A 21,016-nucleotide genomic window follows, 5' to 3' on the forward strand; every position below is an offset into this window, starting at 1 on the left:
TCTCGCTCTCATTCCACCCTCCCTCCCTCTCTCTTTCTCTATCTCTCTCTCACACTCTCTCCCTCTCCATCTCCCGCTGCCATTGCGCGCTGAGCGGAAGTGGGTGGGGGGTCGGGTCGGGTGACTGGCAGCCGGCCCGGCCAATGGGAGACGGCGCTGCCCCTCCGGGGACCCCGCCCCCCGCGGCGCTGGCGGCCAATGGACGCGGCGGGGAGGCGGGCCCGGCGGCTGATGGACGGCGGGGCGGCCAATGGGAGGGGCGCGGGGGCGGGACGTCCGGCGGGCGCGCTGGGGCTGAGCCTGGGATTCCCAGGCAGTAATGGATGCCACTTGGCTGAGGTTGCAATGGAGCTGCACTGAGCTGGTTGCAGGGGGCTGCAGTCTCCAGCAGGCACTCACCACAGGGACCCACCAAGGAGAGAGTGCAGCCTGAGGGAGCACAGCTGCAAAGACCCATCTTCCTCCAAACCCCTGTATGTGTTCTTTCAATTTCCAAACAAAGTGGAATCTGATTGTCTTGAATGCAAAAGTGCATATTGACATTGGAGTGCGTTTCATTGTACAGTGACATTGCACTGGGCTGCACTTCCATGCCTTGACTGTAAACTTTCAGCTGTATTTAGAAATGAATGTTTGGAGCATTGCATGGTGTCAGTGTGGATTATTGTACTTGGTTGACTGTGCAGCTTGCTGCAAAGTGGGTCCTGTCAGAAAAAAAATGTTCCCCATCCAGCCTATGGATGGTGTTATTGTGTCTTCCAAGGGCAAGGTGTCTATTGTGATGTGATGGAAGGGAGGGGTGGATTCACAGCTGAGCGCTGTTCTCAGAGCTAAATGTGTGAATGAGTGTTTGCTCGTTGCATTGTCTCGTTGCTGTCCCCCTTCCCCCTGCACGGACAGACCTTGAAGTTGCAACCTAAATGATCAGTCGCCTTGTGGTTAAATTAAATTGATCACTATATAATTTTGTCATGAAATGTTTCTATTCAGTCACCTGTACAACAGAGGATTGTTAGCACCACGGAATGTCATTCTGCAACTGTTCCAGTTTTAACCACTGTGTGCATATCTGTTAAATGAATAAGAGAGTGAAGCATAGTTTATGTATGATGTAAAGGAAACAGTATGCTATTTTAGTTTTGTATTGAGGTATTGGCTGCCATTTAGGGTGATGATTGGAGCCATAATTTTGGGCTTACCAGCCAGGGTAATTGTGTAGTGTTCTCACTCTTAAAGACAGTGCCAAAATTGTGCTGGTGTCACTGTTGGGAGAAGTGCAGGTTTTGGTTTGATTTTGATTTTGATTTACTGCTGCGCACTTGTCCACCCATTCACTATTGCCTCAAAGAGAAGAGCAAGAGAGGATTACATAAAGTTCACCTCAGGGCGGATCTGTCGGTATCTGTGGGCAACTGTGCTATTTCTGTATGTTATATGAAACAACTATTTTTGTATGTTTTACGACAGATCTCCTGTGGTGTTGCTCAGGACTCTTTCGATGATGAATTGTTCTTTGAACATACTTCTGTTGCACTACACAATACAAAATGCACAGCTCAACTGCTAAGGTAAATTTCTAATTAAATCTTTCAGACTCAATGTAATAAGAAGGAACTGCTGGTTTATACCAAAGCCAGACACAAAATGCTGAGTAACTCAGTTGGTCAGGCAGCATCTCTGGAGAAAATGGATAGGTGACGTTTTGACTCTGAAGAAAGGTCACAACCTGAAACGTCACCTATCCATTTTCTCCAGAGATGCTTTCACACTCAGATTAGTTTACTGTTATTACTCCTGTCCTACAGAAGGTGCAGAAGCTTGAAAGCACACACCACCAGACTCAGGAACAGCTTATTGCCCTCAGTTTAGTTTTAGTTTTGGAGATGCAGCGTGGAAACAGGCCCACCGAGCCTATGCCGATCAACGATGGCCCACACACTAGTTCTATCCCAGACACTAGGGACAATTTACAGAAGCCAATCAACCCACAAACCTGCATGTCTTTGGAGTGTAGGGGTAAACCGAAGCACCCCGTGAAAACCCACACGGTCACGGAGACTGTACAAACTCCGTACAGACAGCACCCATAGTCAGGATTTAACCCGTTCCCTGGCACTGCAAGGCAGCAACTCTACTGCTGTGCCACCTTTATCAGGCTACTGAATGGCCCTTCCATAAACTAGTACTGTCCGGTTCACATCTACCCCATTGTGGACACTGGGCTTTGTCTGTTGAACTGATACACTGCAATGTTGAGAACTATATGAACATAGAATAGTACAACACAGGAACAGGCCCTTCGGCCCGCAATGTTTATGTTGAACATGATGTCTAGCTGAACTGATCTCATCTGCCTGGACATAATCCATATCCCTCTATTCCCTGCGCTTCAATGTGCCTTTCTAAAAACCTCTTAAACACCACTATCGTATCTGCTTCCACCACCACCACAGGTGATGTATTCTCGGTGGATCAGACAGTATCTCTGGAGAGCATGGGCAGGTGATTTTTTGGGTTGGGACCCTTTTTCAGATTTGAAACATCACCAATCCATGTTGTCCAGATATGTTGCCTAACCCGTTGAGTTACTCCAGCACTTTGTGTCTTTTTTGGTAAACCAACATCTGCCGTTTCTTGTGTCTACTTTAAAAATAGGAGACTGAAGCTGTTAGGGAATAGAATCCTCTTCACTGAGAGCTGTGGAGCTGTGAAACTCTCCTCCAGAGCTAGAAACTGTGGCAACATCATGTTAATAATGTGAGCACAAAGGAAGACTTTGGTTAGACCACATTTGGAGTGTTGTGGCAGTTCTGGTCGCCCCATTAAAGGAGGGATGTGGAGGCTTTGAAAAGAATGCAGAGGAGGTTTACCAGAATGATGCTTGGATTAGAGGGTGTTAGAAATAAGAGGTTGGAAGAACTTGGTTTGTTTTCTCTACAATGTCATGTTCAAACGTTCTTGGAGCAGAATTAGGCCATTCGGCCCATCAAGTCTATTCCACCACGCAATCATGGCTGATCGATTTTTCCCTCTCAACCCCATTCTCCTATCTGCGCCTCATAACCTCCGACGCCCGTACTAATCAAGAATCTGACAATCTCCGCCTTAAAAATATCCATTGACAGCCTCCACAGCCGTCTGTGGCAATGAATTCCACAGATTAATCACCATCTGACCAAATTACGTTCTTCTATTCTGAGGCTCTGGCCTCTTGTCCTAGACTCTCCCACTAATAGCATAACTCTAAGGTGAGAGGGGCAAAGTTTAAAGAAGATGAGCAAGGGAAGGCTTTTATACACAGAGATGAGGGTCTGGAATGTACTGCCAGGGGTGGTGGTGGAGGTCGATACAATAGTAACGTTTTAGAGGCTTTTGGATAGGCACATGGATCACACGCAGGCAGAGGAGATTACTTTAACTTGGCATAATATTCAGCACGGACATTGTGGGCTGAAGGGCCTGTTCCTGTGCTATACTGTTCTATTAAAAAACAGCACAAAGAACTGGAATAACTCAGCAGGTCAGACAGCACCCCTGTAGAATGTGGATAGATTACGTTTCGGGTCGGGACTTTTCTTCAGACTCTGGGGATGCTGCCTGACCCTCTGAGCTATTCCAGTACTTTGTGTCCTTTTTCTCTTGTAACAAGCATCTGCAGTTCTTTGTTTCTACTTCCTGCACCGATCTAAGTTCTGTAAAAGGAGCAAGGAGTAATCTGGGAACAATGTTGTCTTTGGTATTGAAAATGATTGCAGGACAATGCCTGTTGAGGACTAGCTACATGTTAACTCTGTTTTGTGTTTCTTGAAGGGTAACCTTCCTGTAACCAGCACCGATTTTATTTGGATGTTATCACAGATACATTCAGCAGTGAAGATGACTGTGGTGGAGAGTCCCCCCAGCTAAGACTAGACCGTTGGCCATGATATTCACCACTCATAAAACCCTGCCTTCCTCAACCACGCAGTGACAGGTCAGATATCCCTTTACTATTTTCCGAGGGATTCTGCAGAGATTCAATATTTTTAAAAAAAAATATATATATTAGCTCAAGTTCAAGTTCATTCTGAATGAACGATAATCACATGTGCCATGTCACAGTAGGACCCTTTGTTTTGCATATACAGGTATGCAAAGAGTGGCCACAGATAGGCCGCCGACAAAGTTAAGGGCCTGTCCCACTTACAAGATTTTTCGACAAGTGCCGGCACCCGTCATAGGTCTCCGAAAATTTTCAACATTCAGCGGTGACCAGAAAGACTCTTTGGGTGACATGGAGACTACTCACGACCATACAGGCGACACCCTGGCAGCATGTCGGGATGAAGCCTGTATGGTAGCGAGTAGCCGCCCAAAGAGTCGTACCTTGTTCTGGTTGCCGCTCGATTATCAACATGTTGAACATTTTCGGCGACCTGTAACAACCTATGACGGGTGTTGGCAGTCGCCGAAAAATTTGCGTAAGTGGGACTGGCCCTTGACAAACCATTCCATTTAGGCCCCAATGGTCCCCTTTGTTCTCAGTGGCCTCGCAACGGATCACCCTATGTTTTCTCTGCATTTTCTCCAGATATGCTGCTGACCCGGCATGGTATTCCAGCATTTTGAGTGTTACCTTCGGTATAAACCAGCATCTGCAGTTCATTTTTCATTACTTTCTACAACGCATTTTTAGCAGTTTGTTCGAGTAATCGGCGACATACCGAACCGCTTTAAACTTCCAAAAAAAAGTGGAGGAGTTGGCTGCTTACTGTACGAAAGCATCTATGAGCTGCAGAGGGAAAAATACACCATCAAACTTTCAATTTGGGGCATTGGCTGAAAATAAAAATCCGAAATGTTCATGCATTAATCAAGCTCCAATTACATCTGCTCTGCATTCACCGTTCTGTTGCAAAGATGCTCCATGTTGAAACATGCCAAGCATTTGGATACATTATGTGAATGAATCACAGGGCAAAACACAAATCCCTAACTGTACGTTGGTGTGCTTGCCCATCTGGCTCATTAATGCTGGTTTGGAAAGAGCTCGCGGAGGTATCAGTGAATGTATTAATCTGCATCCTCCCACAACCCTGGCCTGCTATTTATTTATTTCAGTAACAAAACACAAAGGACATGAATGGGAGGCAAGGTTTTCTTTACACAGTGTGATGAGTGCCTGTAACGCTGCCAGGGGTGATGGTGGAGGTAGATACAATAGTGAGGTTGAAGAGGTGTTTGGATCGACTCATGGAGATGTAGAGAATGGAGAGTCAAGCACCTATTTGCACCACACAAATACCACCTTATTCCTGCCAAGTTTCCCACCATCTCCGCACCCTCCCAGGGTCTGGCAATTACCTCCCATCAGGAACAATCTACAGAGGCTAATTAACTTACAAACCCGCAAGTCTTTGGGATGTGAGCGGAAACAGGAGCACGCGGAGGAAACTTGCGGAGTCACAGAGAGAACGTGCAGACTCCACGCAGACAGCAGCCGAGGTCAGGATGGAGTCGGGACGCTGGATCTGTGAGGCAGCAGCTGTTGCAACTGTGCCGCTGTGCTGCCCATATCCTTCTCTGCAGAAGAGATCTAGCCTCGCGCCTGTTAGTTGACCCATTTCTGGCCTGGTATGTGACGTGGCTCAGCAGGTAGAGCCACTGCCTCACTGCTACAGAGATCTCAGTTCGATCCTGACCTCTCGTGCTGTCAGTGTGGAGTTTGCACGTTCTCCCTGTGACCATATGGGTTTCCTTTTGTTACTCCAGTTTCTCCCACATCCCAAAGACTTGCCCTCGGAAAATTGCCCCTCGTATGTAGGGAGTGGATGCGAAAGTGGGATAACATAGAACTAGTATCATCGGGTGATCAATGGTCGGCATGGACTCGGTGGGCTGAAGGGCCTGTTTCCATGCTGTATCTTTAAACTAATTTAGTCTCTGATTATCAGCATGGATTTGGTGGGCTGAAGAGCCTGTTTCCATGCTGTATCTTTCTATGACTTTAATTTAGTTTAAACTTGCACGGAAACAGGCCCACCAGGTCCGCACCGACCAGCGATCCCCGCATATTAACACTATCCTACACACTCTATGGGCAATTTTTACATTTACCAAGCCAATTGAACTGCATATCTGTATGTCTTTGGAGTGTGGGAGGAAACCGAAGATCTCAGAGAAAACCCACGCAGGCCATGGGGAGAACCTACAAACTCCCTACAGACAGCACCCGTAGTCGGGATGGAACCCGGGTCACCGGCGCTGCAAGCGCTGTAAGGCAGCGACTCTACCGTTACACCACCATGCCGCCCTATGCCTCACAGATCCAGCGTTCTGACTCCGTCCTGGCCTCGGCAGTTTGACTCTGTCAAACCAAAAAGTTTTCCTGCTGCGTCTCAGTTCATATGACAATAATAAACCAATACCACGATTGTGTAGTGCTTATAATTTGAAAGAAATGCACACACAGCTCGAAACAATTGATTTACTAGAGTGTCCCAGCCAATTGCTCTAATCAGTGCGAACTGGTCGATAACTGCTAATCTGCCTCGGATATGGGCAAAGTTGCCCAATAAAATGACGTTCTCTTGCCGTGAGTGAGTTATGACCAGTCTGACATCTGGCAAAAAGATCATATCCCACAGGGCCTCACACTGTGCTCTATTTACAGTTACGTGTTAAAGGTTAATTAAGCAAAGGTGTAAAGATGTTGGGTTTAATGAGGCATGGTGTTCCTTTGTGGGTTTGTTCCAATGGAGCTGGAGGCATGGAAGTGCTAATTAACGGAGGAAAATATGAAGGGATTTGGAATTAATTTTTGCTTCTGGACCTATGAGTGAAATCTCCCTCTCCAAATGTCTGCGGGTTAAATTGGGTTCCATTTATATAGCACTGGTTAAGCATAGAACAGTACAGTATAGGAACATGCCCTTCTGCCCACAATGTCTGTGCCAAACATGATGCCAAAAACCAATATTCTCGGCCCGCATTCCTCCATTCCCTGCATTTTTAGGTGCCTATCTAAAACGCTCTTTAATGCCTCTATTGTATCTGCTTCCACCACCACCCCTGGCAGTACGTTCCAGGCACCCACCAACCTCTGTTCTAACACAATTTGCCCCACATATCTGTTTTGAACACCACTCTTCTCTCCTTAAAGCTAAGGCTTTTGGTCTTTGACATTTCCACCCTGGGGGGGAAAAAGGTTCTGACTGTCTACCCTATCAATACGCCTCACATATTTTTATATACTTCCATCAGGTCTCCCCTTAACCTCTGTGGCTCCATTTACAACAATCCAAGTCTGTTCAACCTCTCCTGATAGCTAATCCAGGCAGCAATGTGGTAAATCTCTTCTCCGAAACCTCCAATCTTTCCTGTAAAGAGGTGACCAGAATGGCATGCAATACTCCAACTAAAGCCTAACCAAAGCTTTATAGAGCTGCAGGATGACTTCCTGACTCTTAAGGGCCTGTCCCACTTGGCGATTTTTTCGGCGAATGCTGGCATCATTGACTGACATATCAGGTCACTGTAAAATTTTCGGCTTGATGAAGTATTAACGCGCAGTGTTTTTTCAAGCGTGGCAAACATTTCTTTTGCCGCTGCTGGATTTTGAAATGTTCTAAATCTTTTGGCGACACTGATATGATGCCGGCAGTCGCCGAAAAAAGCGGCAAGTGAGACAGGCCCTTTATACTCAGTGCTCCACTCAATGATGTCAAGCATATCCATACAGCTCTCTGCCACTCTGAGTATTTATCAGTCTGAGGAAGTGTCTCGACCTGAAACGTCGAGTAACTCCAGTGTTTTGTGTCTATCTTGCCTCTACCACTCTATCTACCTATCCAACCAAAGTTTTAAAGAGGAGAGCAGGTTTACTACTAGCTCATCAACATTCATTTGCAAACAAGAGTCAAGAGTGTTTAATTGTCATATGAAGCAACAACATCCTTACCTGCTGCACCATAACTGGCCTGCAACACAATACACCCAGAAAATGCATCATAAACAATAGTTTTGATGAATTGACAACCACAGTACTACTGCATTAAAGGCCAAGGTCTTTATCGCAACCAAAGAAGAAAAAGCAAAACTAAACGAGAAGAAAATCCAGTAGGAACAGTGCTGCCCTTTGTATTATTGTGGTTACCAGGTTTTACTGTTATTAATTTATTGATCATTATATATTTGTGTGTTGTTGCATTAACAGGCCTGCTAAGCTGCAACAAGTAAGAATTTCATTACTCCATTGCCAGTACATACGACCATCAAATACTGGTTGACTCCTGACTAAGCATAACTGGGAAAAGGACAGAAGTGTAAGTCACAAAACTGTATAGAGATTGCTAAAGATGAGTAATCTCCCACTTCTCCAGTCACCCTGCTTCTTTACCTTCCTTCATACTCATCTCCCATCCCAAAATCCCTCGCTGACCTTTTATCACCCCCCTCTTTCCCCTCCCACTAGCTTTACATTTCACTCCTCCAATTCTCTCCTTACCTGACGCCATTTAGTCTCCTTTACCCCTCACATCTTTCTCACCTGCTCCACACATCTGCAATTAAAACTACCCCCTCACCTGTATCTACCGATCGTGTTCAAAACTTTGTCCCACCCCACCTCCCCTTTCCAGCTTTCTTCCCCCATTGCAAACAGTCTGAAGAAGGGTCCCGACCTGAAATATTAATTGTCCATTCCCTCCGCAGATGCTGCCTGTCCCACTGAGTTCCTCCAGCACTTTGTGTTTTGCTAGCATCTGCAGTTCCTTGTGTCCCCTGGTAATAGACTGATAGTCTATTGATTGATTGGTAATTAATTTCCAATTAGATTGGAATCTATACATTGTGAAGATTGGGTAAGATGCTGATGGGATTGAATTTGGTGAATAAAACATGTGGTTATTGGATTTGAAATTAATTTTATTATAAACTTCTTGTCTTCCAGTTAAAAGAAGATTCCTGGTCATAAAATTATATGCCGGTTTACAATAGTACTCCATTGTCCCATCAGTTCAATGGAGAAAAGCAATCATCAGGACCTAATACAATGGGATGAAGAGCTGCAGACCAACATCAACAAGGGATTTTGTAGCCCTGATGATGTGCTGAACCTATGTGGAGAACAAGTGGTCCATGCCAGACCTCCACAGAGTTCAGGAGGGGAGGAAAACACCAGTTTGCACCTGAGTGGCATGGAGGGGGTCAGTGCTGGGACCACCTGTCTTCTAGAGCATGAGCAATCCCTTGATGGGATCCCACCGCAGCTGAGGACACTCGCGGGCTCGAGACACGGGGTGGAGTTTGACAGTCAGTTCCCGGACCCCCCCAGCTACAAGCCAGCGAGTCCGTTAGAACCGCAAGTCCAAAAGGAACCGATTCAATCTGATCCAAGACCAGTGGGAGCCAAGCTTGGACCTGCTCCAACACATCCACTGCTGACGGAGAACTTGATGGCTGCTCCTAACCGTTGCAGCCAGCCAAGTTCTTTCAACACTTGCCTGCCAGAGAATATCTTGGATGGAATAAATCTGAACCTTTCCGAAGTAGGAGGTAAGGGATTGCTGACGACTTACATGCACGAGGAGCAGGATATGCACACGCTAAGCTCGGTCCGTGGCCCGTCCGAGGATGGGATGTTGTACGGGTTTGATTTGTCCTGTGACCGCGATGGGAACCAGTACACCGCACTCGACCAGATGTCCTATGAGTACGATGTGACGTGCGGGGAGGAAGTGCAGTATACCTCTTTGGATCCGGTTTCCTACAGCTTTGATGTGTCTTGTGAGACGGAAGAAGATATAAGCACTTCGGTCGACCCGATGTCCTATGAGTTTGAAGTTGCCTGTGCGAGAGATGACGGCGGCATGGAGTGCTTCCATCAAAGTCCCGTCAATGGAGGCAAGGGAGATGCGGTGATGTCAAGTGAAGCCGTCGGAGAGGCGACCAGTGCTCTCTGCTCCTGGCCTGAAACCCAGCTCGCAATGGAACCGCTTGAGCATCAAAGTAGCGCGGAGAGTTCTTCTCTTGATACGCCCTTCAGGAACGAAGGCAGCTCCAAAACAACAGCCATGGCATCCCAAGAGCAAGAATTGCCAGTGAAAGAGGCTCATCGGACAGAACAAGCTCTGACAAGCGAGAATACAGCAGGTAAGTCAGAGAGACCCAGTGCAGAATTTAAAACAAAAAGAGATAATGCTTCATCTCTGATGGAGGGTCACAGATCCACAACATTGATAGCTGTTAACCTGCTGCAAATTAGGATTTCCTTATTCTGTTTTCAAACAAGGGTCCCGACCCAAAACATCACCCATTCCTTCTCTCCAGAGATGCTGCCTGTCCCGCTGAGTTACACCAGCTTTTTGCGTCTATCTTCGAACAAATAAAAACACTTGACTCTTGGACACAAAGTGCTGGAGTAACTCGGCAGGCCAGGCAGCATCTCTGGAGAACATGGATAGATGATGTTTTGGGTCGAGACCCTCTTTCAGGCTCTGACCCGCTGAGCTACTCAAGCACTTTGTGTTCTTTTCTATATTAACCAGCATCTGCAGTTCTTTGTTTCCCCTCTTGACTGTTTCCACAGATGCTGCCTGAACAGCTGCGTTTTCCCAACATTTTCTGCTTTTGTTTCAGAATTCCAGCATCAGCATTTTATTTTTTGAATTTGATGTAATTTTGTGTCTTGCGGTGGTACGGTGGCACAGCAAGTAGAGGTTCAGCCTCACAGCACCTGAGAACCTGGTTCGATCCTGACAAGTTCCCAAGTTATAGGAGTAGAATTAGGCCATTCGGCCATTTGAGTCTACTATATTCACTCATGGCTGATCTCTGCCTCCTAATCCCATTTTCCTGTTTCTCCCCGTAACCCTTGACACCCATTCTTGATCTTGTGGAACTTGCATGTTCACTCTACAATGATACAATTTATTTGTTGTCATTTGAACCTCATTGAGATTCAAACAAAATTTGGTTTCTGCAGTCGTACACTCAAGAAAAAGTACCAAGACACAACACAATTTACACAAACATCCATCACAGTGAATCTCCACAAAAATGCTGGAGAAACTCAGCGGGTGCAGCAGCATCTATGGAGCGAAGGAAATGGGCAACGTTTCGGGCCAAAACCCTTCTTCTTCTTAAACACAGTGACTCTCCTCACTGTGATGAAAGGCAAAGTCTTATCTCTCCCCTGTACTCCTCATTCTCCTCCCAATGTCAGAGTCAAAGCCCCCAAAGCGGGCGATGGTGAATAAGTCCCGCGGCCATTAAAGCCGCGCCGGGCGATTCAAGGCCGCGTTCCGGGTCTTGATGTTGGAGCCCCCGGCAGTTCATTTGAAATGAAATGAAATGAAAAAATGAAATGATTCAATTTATTGTCATTGTCAGTGTACAGTACAAAGACAACGAAATGCATTTTTAGCATCTCCCTTGAAAGGGAGACACAGGGCGTCGCGGTATTTGCTGTACTGTTCGATGTTGTTATTAAACCAGGATGCACAATAACAAAGGTTTGTGGCAGAATAAATAAGAGGAGATGTGCCTGCTGGGGCCTTTAGCAGATTGGAGCGATTTAGGCTAATTGACAAAAGGTGGTTGGTTGAGATCCCCTTTGGATTTAATAAAATCCTTAACATTTTCTGTTGAGCATCATTGAATTGTTTCTCTTTTCACTCCACAGAGCAATACAAAAATGTTGCAGCTCCTGCATTTGTTCTTTAACTGTTAGCTACTGCCTTTCCAATGTCCTGTCTTTCAAAGAAATTTCCCAATTCATTCTGGCCAACTCATTCATTTTCACAAAAGACAGACACAAAATGCTGGAGTAACTTTGTGGCTCTCTGGGGAAAAGGGAGAGGTGACATTTTGGGTCGGCACCCTTCTTCAGTCTGTGCGTAATGACAGAGGGTACAAAAAAAAAGACACAGAGTGCTGGAGTAACACAGCGGGTCAGACAGCATCTCTGGAGAACCTGGATAGGTGACATTTCAGGTCCTAAGAAGGATCTCAACCCGAAATTTTGCCTCTCCGTATTTTCGAGAGATGCTGTCTGACCCGCTGAGTTACTCCAGCACTTTGTATCTTTAAAAGTTTGAACACCATATCTGAGGAAGGATGTGCTGGTTCTCGAGAGGATCCAGAGGAGGTTTACAAGAATGATCCCAGGAATGAGTAGGTTCACCTATGATGAGCGTTTGTCGGCACTGGGCCTGCACTCGCTGGAGTTTAGAAGAACGAAGGGGGACCTAATTGAAACATACAGAATAGTGAAAGGCTTGGTTAGAGTGGATGTGGAGAGAATGTTTCCACTGGTGGGAGAGTCTAGGACTAGAGGTCATAGCCATAGAATTAAAGGGCGTTCATTTAGGAAGGAGATGAGGAGAAATGTCTTTAGTCAGAGGGTGGTGAATCTGTGGAATTTAATGCCGCAGAAGGCTGTGGATTGAACCCCGGTTTTTGGCGCAGTGCTACTCAACTCTGCCGCCCACTCCGATTCCAAATCTTCCCTCCTCGCCCTAAAACCCTTCTCCAAATTACGCCTCTTAGACTGAACCTCTGGGAACCCTCCTTGAGTCAGGATCACTATTCCTTGCACCTCTTGTGAGCTGTCTTGGACCTTCCTTCTTTCTCCCTCTACTTTTAGTCTGAAGAAGGGTCCCGACCCAAATCGTCACCTAACCATGCCCTCCAGAGGTGCCCGCTGAGTTACTCCAGCACCTTGTGCCTATCTTCTGCACTTTATTCTATGTTCTACCACAGTGGTTCCCAACCTTTTTTTGGCCATGCCCCACCTAATCACCTCTAAAATCCTGATGCCCCCCCCATGTGGTAATATACAATTCTTATCATTTAAAAAGTGAACTCCGTTTCAGCTGAAGAAGCTTAAAACGCCAATACCTTGGTTTAAACAAGCTTCAAAAGAACATTGTGGTGATTATGTAATAACTACACAATAAAGACCTTTTTTACCCCCAAAAAATTATTTACTCAAAATAACATCTGAAACATAAACTACATATGTTTACCTGATGGAAAATCCAAAAAAATAAAAATCGAAAATTTGGACCCAGACCTCCTCAGTCGCGCTCAATTGCCCCCCTTAAAAATCAAATTCCCCCCCTGTTGGGCGTACGCCCCACGTTGGGAACCACTGTTCTACCAGATTGGATTTAGTGCACTGCGCTATCCCAGCTGCTCCACTGAATGTAACCGATTGAGATTGGGGGGGGGGGGGGGGGGCTGGCGGGAAGAAAGAAAATATTGTATCAAAGCGACTGAATTTCTTCCAGCAGAAATGAAGCGATCTCCAGAGAGTGATGAAACTACGACTGTTCACTACCTCCATTACCTCAGCATCTCGCGGGACAAGGAGACGAGTGGGTAAGTACGAATCATCTAGAACAGTGATTCCCAACCTGGGGCCATGGAAAATTTCAGGGGGGGCCACCGAACATTTTTGGGGGCCACAGGTTCAATGAATGAGGCCACAGACCTACCACCCTGTTGCCTCCCAAATTTCAGTTCTAATAAATTTAAATCTATGTAGTTGAAATATTTTTGATGTTTGTGGAATAGAATAAAAGAGAATATATGTGCAATTAATAGACACTGATATTTTTATGGAAGGTATTATAATATTGAAGTACTTTTTTTCCGCTAATAATGTCAGGGGGGGCCACAGAAAAATTAAAAGATCCCAAGAGGGCCATGAGCTAAAAAAAGTTGGGAACCACTGATCTAGAACTTGCTTGTTGAACTTTCCCTATTGGGTCATAATTTAGTAAATGAGCTACCTTCTGATGCCAGACTAGAGGCTAGTAAGGTGCTGAGTGAAGGGAAGTCAATCGGTGTATATTGTCATCTGCACAAGTATGGTGAAGAGCACAGTTGTAAGAAAGATCTTGTAGAAACATTGGACTGCAGATGCTGATTTACACAAAAAGACACAAAGTGCTGGAATAACCATAATCATAATCACACTTTATTAGCCAAGTATTTAATAAAGAACTGCAGATGCAGGAAAAATCGAAGGTAGACAAAAATGCTGGAGAAACTCAGCGGGTGAGGCAGCATCTATGGAGCGAAGGAATAGGTGACGTTTCGGGTCGAGACCCTTCTTCAGACCCGAAACTTCACATATTAGCCAAGTATGTTTTGCAACATACGAGGAATTTGATTTAAATAACTCAGCAGGCATAAACCTAGGTACGTGTGACTGTAAAGTATAATTGAATCACTGGGTCAGGCAGCAACTCTAGAGAACCTGTTCTCCGGACATGCTGCCTGGCACGCTGAGTTATTCCATCACCTTGTGTCCTCAAATCAAAATCTGGCTTGTAGCAGCATCGCAGGTACAGAGTGGGTGGTGATGATGATAGTGAGGATGACATTCATGGGTAACAGGATGATTTTGATCAGCTGGTGAGATCTCACCACCGTTGCCTCTCTGCTCCTTTCTCCTCCTCCGCGCACTCATCTCCTATCCCCGAGTTCCATATTTCCATTGTTGGTTGCCTGAAGCGTGCTGCCAAGGGTAGGGGTGGTGGTGGTGGTGGAGGCAGATACGAAAGTGGCATTTAGGAGTCATTTAGATAGGCACATGGATATGCAGGGATATGGATCAAGTGTAGGCAGAGGAGATTAGTTTAATCTGGCATTATGTTCGGCATAGACATTGTGGGCTGAAGGGCCTGTTCCTGTGCCGTGCTGTTCCATGTAAATGCAAGTTCCCATCTTTAAAGCACTCAGGCAGCATAGAAACATAGAAAATAGGTGCAGGAGGAGGCCATTCGGCCCTTCGAGCCAGCACCGCCATTCATTGAATCATGGCAGATCGTCCCCTATCAATAACCCGTGCCTGCCTTCTCCCCATATCCCTTGACTCCACCAGCCCCTAGAGCTCTATCTAACTCTCTCTTAAATCCATCCAGTGACTTGGCCTCCACTGCCCTCTGTGGCAGGGAATTCCATAAATTCACAACTCTCTGGGTGAAAAAGCTTTTTCACACCTCAGTCTTAAATGGCCTCCCCTTTATTCCAAGACTGTGGCCCCTGGTTCTGGACTCGCCCAACATTGGGAACATTTTTCCTGCATCTAGCTTGTCCAATCCTTTTATAATTTTATATGTTTCTATAAGATCCCCCTCATCCTTCTAAACTCCAGTGAATACACGCCTAGTCTTTTCAATCTTTCCTCATACGACAGTCCCGCCATCCCAGGGATCAATCTCGTGAACCTACGCTGCACTGCCTCAATCACAAGGATGTCCTTCCTCAAATTAGGAGACCAAAACTGTACACAATACTCTAGATGTGGTCTTACCAGAGCCCTATACAACTGCAGAAGAACCTCTTTACTCCTATACTGGAATCCTCTTGTTATGCATCTCTGGAGAGTATAGATAAGTGATGTTTCGGGTCGAGATCCTTTATCAGACTTGCATCATGAATCACGTGCAGACAAAGGAGATTAGTTTTAACTTGGCGTCATGTTCAACACGAACATTGTGGGCCGAAGGGCCAGCTCTTGTGCTGCACTGTATTGTTCTGTGTTCCTGTATAAATCCTAACACTTGTTCTTTACCTCCCTTAACATTTGTAATTGATGGAGGAAGTATGTTGTCCTTTTACAGACTTGAGACATCGGCACAATTAATGGATGGGGGGGGGGGGGGGGGGGGGGGGGGTGTTGGAGCCCTTTGAACGGGAACAATAGCGTTGCATGCTCGATGCCATGGGCCTGATGCAAACCGAGCGGTGGGATGAAGGTCACAGTCATCAGTCACCTTGATGAAGACACAGGCACAAAATAAGCAAGGGTTGCCGCTGGCTGATGATAATACTATGTCGCTCTGTGTCTGTGTGCAGGTCTGGGATGGATGAATGCTTCAGTGAGCAGCACATGGGTGGCAGTGTCGAGCCAGCCAATACCTCTGTGGCCAGTTACACTCCCAGTCTTTGTCGAGCTGCGTCCTGGGACCGTACAGCTGCAGCAGCCGAGGGCTGTCTGGAAAATCCCTCCCAGCCCACTGGGGAAATCTCCGCAGAAGACAGCCTGGATTCTTCAGTGGCTGCCTCAGCTCCTCTGCTCAGCAAACGTTGTCCGGCCCTTGCTGCTGACCCTCCAGGCCTGTCCATCTCAGGCAATACAGATGGGCAGGTTGGCCAGACGACTGAAGGAGAAACTAGGACGATTCAGCCGGCACTTTCTTTGTTTGGGAACGAAGAGGAGAAATCTCAGGGAAGGCCTGCTAGTCAAAATGGAGATGCCTTAATGGAACCTATACTGGTTCAAAGAGAACCAAGCATTAGTCCTTCCAGAGAAAAGCCACCCAGCGGAGAAGATCCAGACTCGCCTACAGGTGATTTTTCTCCGCAGGTCTCCACCGCAAGAGGACACTCCATTCCCAATTCGGCCTCAGCGAAGACCGTATCTAAATCAGCAGCCAAGACACATTGGGCGGAGATCCTGGGAAGGGCAGGAGAAGAAACGAGAACAAGTTCTGACTCTGACTCTGATGGCACATCTACATCTCAGAAGTTCTGCCCACCCGTGAATGAGGAGAGGACCATCTCCAAGGGGTCGGAAGAAACAGAGGTGGCCTCCTTGACCAATACCACCAGCAAGAGACGAGATGGAGAGCAGCTGGCCGCTTGTTCAGATGTTCCTGAACCAGCCCAAGCACGGGCATGGCAGCAGAGGGAGAATGAGAAGCAAGGGAGCAGTGGGCAGCACGGCTGGGGGATCCAAGAGTTGGAAGTCGGCTGTGATGCAACCTCCAGAGAGACGGCAAGGTCAGAAGAAACTTTGGAGCCACGATTGGATCCAGCAGAAAGGCACAAGGCCAGTAAGCTGCAGAAGGTGGATTGCCAGAGGGAGTGCAACCAGCCAGAGTCGGCCAGTGTGAGAGATGGCGAGGAGCTGAGACACACTGGGTCCTCCGGCCAACCGTTCCTCTACACCTGCACCAAGTGCAGTGTCTACTTCCAAGACAAGGACTACCTGCGCAGGCACATGCTCGACCACTTTGACGGGCAGAGTGCGGAGGGCTCGGCAGGAGGGCTCGGCCCGTTCAGCTGCCAGGAGTGCGGCCATTCCTTCTGCGACCCGGCCTTGCTGCGGTCCCACATGGGTCTCCACCAGGCCCGCAGAGCGAGCTTCATGGAGGCCATACAGGAGTTGGCAGAACCACGGGCAAAGAGCTGCGGTGCCAGGCTGCAGTGCCCCCATTGTAAGTTCGATACCAACTCCCCTGCCCGGTTTGAGGACCACGTGAAGAAGCACGCCCGCCAGGCGCCACCCCCGTGCAAGCTCTGCAAGGCTCAGGCAGCCACGGCCAGCGAACTGCAGGAACACTGGTCACTCTGCCATCCACACTCCCTCCAAGAGCGCAAGACTCCGTGTGTCCCCAATCCCAGGACGCCACCTCTGGCCGCCACGGTCGGCCTGCAGGCGGGCAAGGAGCACCCGCCAGCTGGGCGAGAGGAGAAAGGTTGCGTGAAGTTTGGCCGACTCTCCCCCTTCCAGCGGAAGCCGGGCCGATCGGCTTGGCCGTCTGCCAGCCAAGGCTCCGGCCAGTCGGGCAAGTGCGAGAACCCCCAAACGTTCCCGTCCGGCAGTTTGCCGGAGAGAGCATCCCTGCCTTCTGCGGCCAAGGGCCCGAGTCGGTATCAAGCCAAGCACCCGTTGTGGCGCGGGGACGCGAAGAGGAAAGCGATGTTGGAGACTGCGGGGAGCAGGGGCGGCAAGTTCAGAATGCACCCGCTGGTGGGTACGGCAAAGGGCAGCCGGCCTCACAGTGTACCGTACGGGTCACCAACCGACCTGTGCCAGTACCTGGGCTTGCAAGATGCCGCAAGGGCAGCCCTCTTCCCCTTAGCCGAAGAAAGCTACAACCCCCAGAAACTGGCAACCGATTCCGCTCCAGGCCAGGAGTGGAAGGAATTAGAAGTGGGAAGTGAAGGGGTCGCAAACCTCAGAAATGCCTTAACCTACAGGAAAGTCATCGTTGACCATCACCCGGCCCAGGCAACCAGCTGCGGACCTCCAGTCCCCGTGCCCAGCGCCACGGAAGTAGAAAGAACTTGTGGCGTTTCGATGGATCCGCAGGTGAAGGGAGTCGAGCAGAAGGTCTCGGAGTCAGCGGGACACGTCGACAATGCGCGGAGCTTTCACCCGAAGAAGAGAAGACAGTCGGGAGCACTGCCTGGTGCCTCCTGTAGACCCAGAGCAGTGAAGAAGCACACAAAGGAGTTGCTGGAGACTATAAACCTTCCCCTGGACCTTCCAGTCGACCAACGTCAGCAGTTAGTGAAGATGACGCCTTTAATATTGCTTGAAGACATGGACAGACAGTCAGTCAGCAAATCGACTTCAGATGACCATGTCTTCGAATCTTCTTCAGAGCCATTGGACATTCATCCACAGAATGAACCTGTGAATGGTCTTCCACGTGAACCGACAGAAACCCATTCGATTCACAAACCTACGGACGATATTCCTCAAGTTGAACCCATGGAAACCCATTCACGTTGTATAGCTGGCAACAGCCATTCACAACACAAGTCCATCGAAATCCGTTCATACGAACTAATAGAAAACCGATCACTGTGCAAATCCTTCAACAGCTATCCTCTACATATATCCCTGGAAAACCATTCACATGAACCATCAGAACCTCATTCACAACACAACCTCGTTAACAGCCATTCACTGCTCAAGAAAACTCATTCACGTTATGAATCCATCTGCTTCCACTCGCAGCGTGATACCCTGAGCAGTTATTCCCAGTCTCACACCTTCCCTGAAGAAAGGGAATTGGATTCTTCACTGGAAGCTCAGGTAGACAGAGGCCTCTTCTGGGAGGTCCCTGGTGAAGATCTGACAATCGACCTGATGAAAAAATCCAAAGATCTGTTGAGCAGGAACTTATTGCGCATGTTTCCGCTGGAAGAGAGAGAATGTCCTTACTGTCCAGATAAATTCCACACCGGGATAGGTCTGGCTAACCATGTCCGTGGCCACCTTAAGCGAGTTGGCATTAGCTACAACACACGGCACTTTGTCAGTGCAGAAGAAGTCACGGCCATTGAAAAGCAATTCTCTTTACAGAAGCTGAAGAGGAAAGGTAACCTTTTTCTTTTTGGTCCAGTGACAAGGGTTGAGGTTTCTCACAGAGGGTGGTGGGTATATGGAACAAGCTGCCAGAAGAGGGGGTTGAGACAGGTTCTCTAACAACAAGACATGTGGGCAGGCACATGGATAGTTCATAAGCAGAATTAGGCCACTCGGCCCATCAAGTCTATTCCACCATTCAATCATGGTTGATCTATCTTTCCCTCTCATCCACACTCTTCTGCTTTCTCACCATAACCCCTGACACCCTAATGCCCCTGTCCCACTTAGGAAACCTGAACGGAAACCTCTGGAGACTTTGCACCCCACGCAAGGCTTCCGTGCGGTTCCCGGAGGTTTTTGTCAGTCTCCCTACCTGCTTCCACTATCTGCAACCTCTGGCAACCACCTGCAACCTCCGGGAACCGCACGGAAATCTTGGGTGGGGCGCAAAGTCTCCAGAGGTTTCCGTTCAGATTTCCTAAGTGGGACAGGGGCATAACTAATCAAGATAGGAAAGGTTCTAGAGGGATATAGACCATATTTGGGCAAGTGGGATTTAGTGTAGATGGACCGCATTGGTCGGCATAGGCAGGTTAGAGCCGAAGGGCCTGTTTCCATGCTGTATGACTCTATGGCCAGAGTGTCATCTCAACCGGTTCTGACCCAGCTGCCAAGGGTGTCAATACATGTGTAGTTTTGTACTTAAGGAGCACTTGTACTTGTAGTTTTGGATTAAGGAGTGTCAGGTTCAGTTCCCTCTCTGGGCTAGAGCTCCGGTTGGTTTTTAGCACATAATTCTGACCCATTCCCACCCTCCAGCTCAAATGTTCCTGATGATGTTTAGTTTTCTCCAGGCATGAAGTGCCCTTCGAGAAATAGCTCTAAATTCCTTGCAGTTGTTGGTTAATCAAAATATGTCAATCGCAATTCTGGGATGAACAGTTAACCACCTTACTGTTGCTTTTTGCTACAGACTTCCATTGGGTCTGCATTTCCAAAGTCCCCCAACACCACTGCTGAAGGGTCTGACTTTAAGAATTTTCCCCTCGGTCCAAAACTACCCAACTGGTCAAAATAGTTACCGACTTCTTACTTTACCCGATTCCTGTAACATCTTCAAAACTTCAGTCGAGGCATCCTCTCTAAGTACCAGGGAATAGATCGATAGTTGTGCAATCTCTCCTTGTCATCTAATCGGGGTATAATTACAGACGATCTCCGCAGCAGTCTCTGAATGAGTTAGCCTTCCTGGGGTGTGTTTCCAGAACTGAACACGTTAGCCCATGGCCTCTCATCACCTCCATCTGCCCGCGATGCTCCCTCTCTCCTGTCACACCAGATGTGCCCCATGCAACCCATCCCTGCCCCCATGTATGCACGCCGCCCCACCCCTGCCTCCCTACGCCTGTCCTATCCCCCCCCCCCCCCCCCCCCTCACCGCCGCCCGTCCTGCTGCTGTGGCGTCCTACCCCTGCCCCCTCAACACGCCCCCCAGTGCCACACCCTGACACGCCACTTCCCTGCCCACACATGGCGCCCCATCCCTGTTCTTCCCCCCCCCCCCCCCCCCCCAGGCGCGCCACACCCTTGCCAAGGTGTGGCACAGCCCCAAGCACAATCACCACTGCCCCACACTTTAGTCCAGTGGTTCCCAACCTTTCTTTGGCCATGCCCCACCTAATCACCTCTAAAATCCTGATCCCCCCCCCCCCATGTGGTGATATATAATTCTTATCATTTAAAAAGTGAACTCCGTTTCAGCTGAAGAAGCTTAAAACGCCAATACCTTGGTTTAAACAAGCTTCAAAAGCTACATATGTTTACCTGATGGAAAATCCAAAAAAATAAATATCGAAAATTTGGACCCAGGCCTCCTCAGTCGCGCTCAATTGCCCCCCTTAAAAATCAAAAAGTGGT

The 21,016-nt window shown here is 47.9% G+C and overlaps 1 protein-coding gene across 8 annotated transcripts in view; it reads left to right on the forward strand.

Annotated features, from left to right (window-relative positions):
- The first annotated feature begins 306 nt into the window (after positions 1-306).
- The window catches only part of LOC129714508 (uncharacterized), a 74,385-nt gene continuing 53,675 nt past the window's right edge, over positions 307-21,016 (forward strand). For 3 of the 8 annotated variants that reach the window (XM_055664162.1, XM_055664170.1, XM_055664168.1), the window contains exons 1-7: positions 307-473; positions 1,468-1,568; positions 3,811-3,973; positions 8,195-8,303; positions 8,930-10,131; positions 13,272-13,362; positions 15,850-19,109. In XM_055664162.1, coding sequence (XP_055520137.1) covers positions 9,000-10,131; positions 13,272-13,362; positions 15,850-19,109 — 4,483 coding nt within the window. In that variant the 5' untranslated portion in view covers positions 307-473; positions 1,468-1,568; positions 3,811-3,973; positions 8,195-8,303; positions 8,930-8,999. The remainder of the gene's footprint in view (positions 474-1,467; positions 1,569-3,810; positions 3,974-8,194; positions 8,304-8,929; positions 10,132-13,271; positions 13,363-15,849; positions 19,110-21,016) is intronic. The other 5 variants (XM_055664169.1, XM_055664163.1, XM_055664165.1 and 2 more) reach the window with 5 other exon arrangements.

The sequence above is a fragment of the Leucoraja erinacea genome, chromosome 39 (assembly GCF_028641065.1).
Source record: "Leucoraja erinacea ecotype New England chromosome 39, Leri_hhj_1, whole genome shotgun sequence".
Lineage (NCBI taxonomy): Eukaryota > Metazoa > Chordata > Chondrichthyes > Rajiformes > Rajidae > Leucoraja > Leucoraja erinaceus.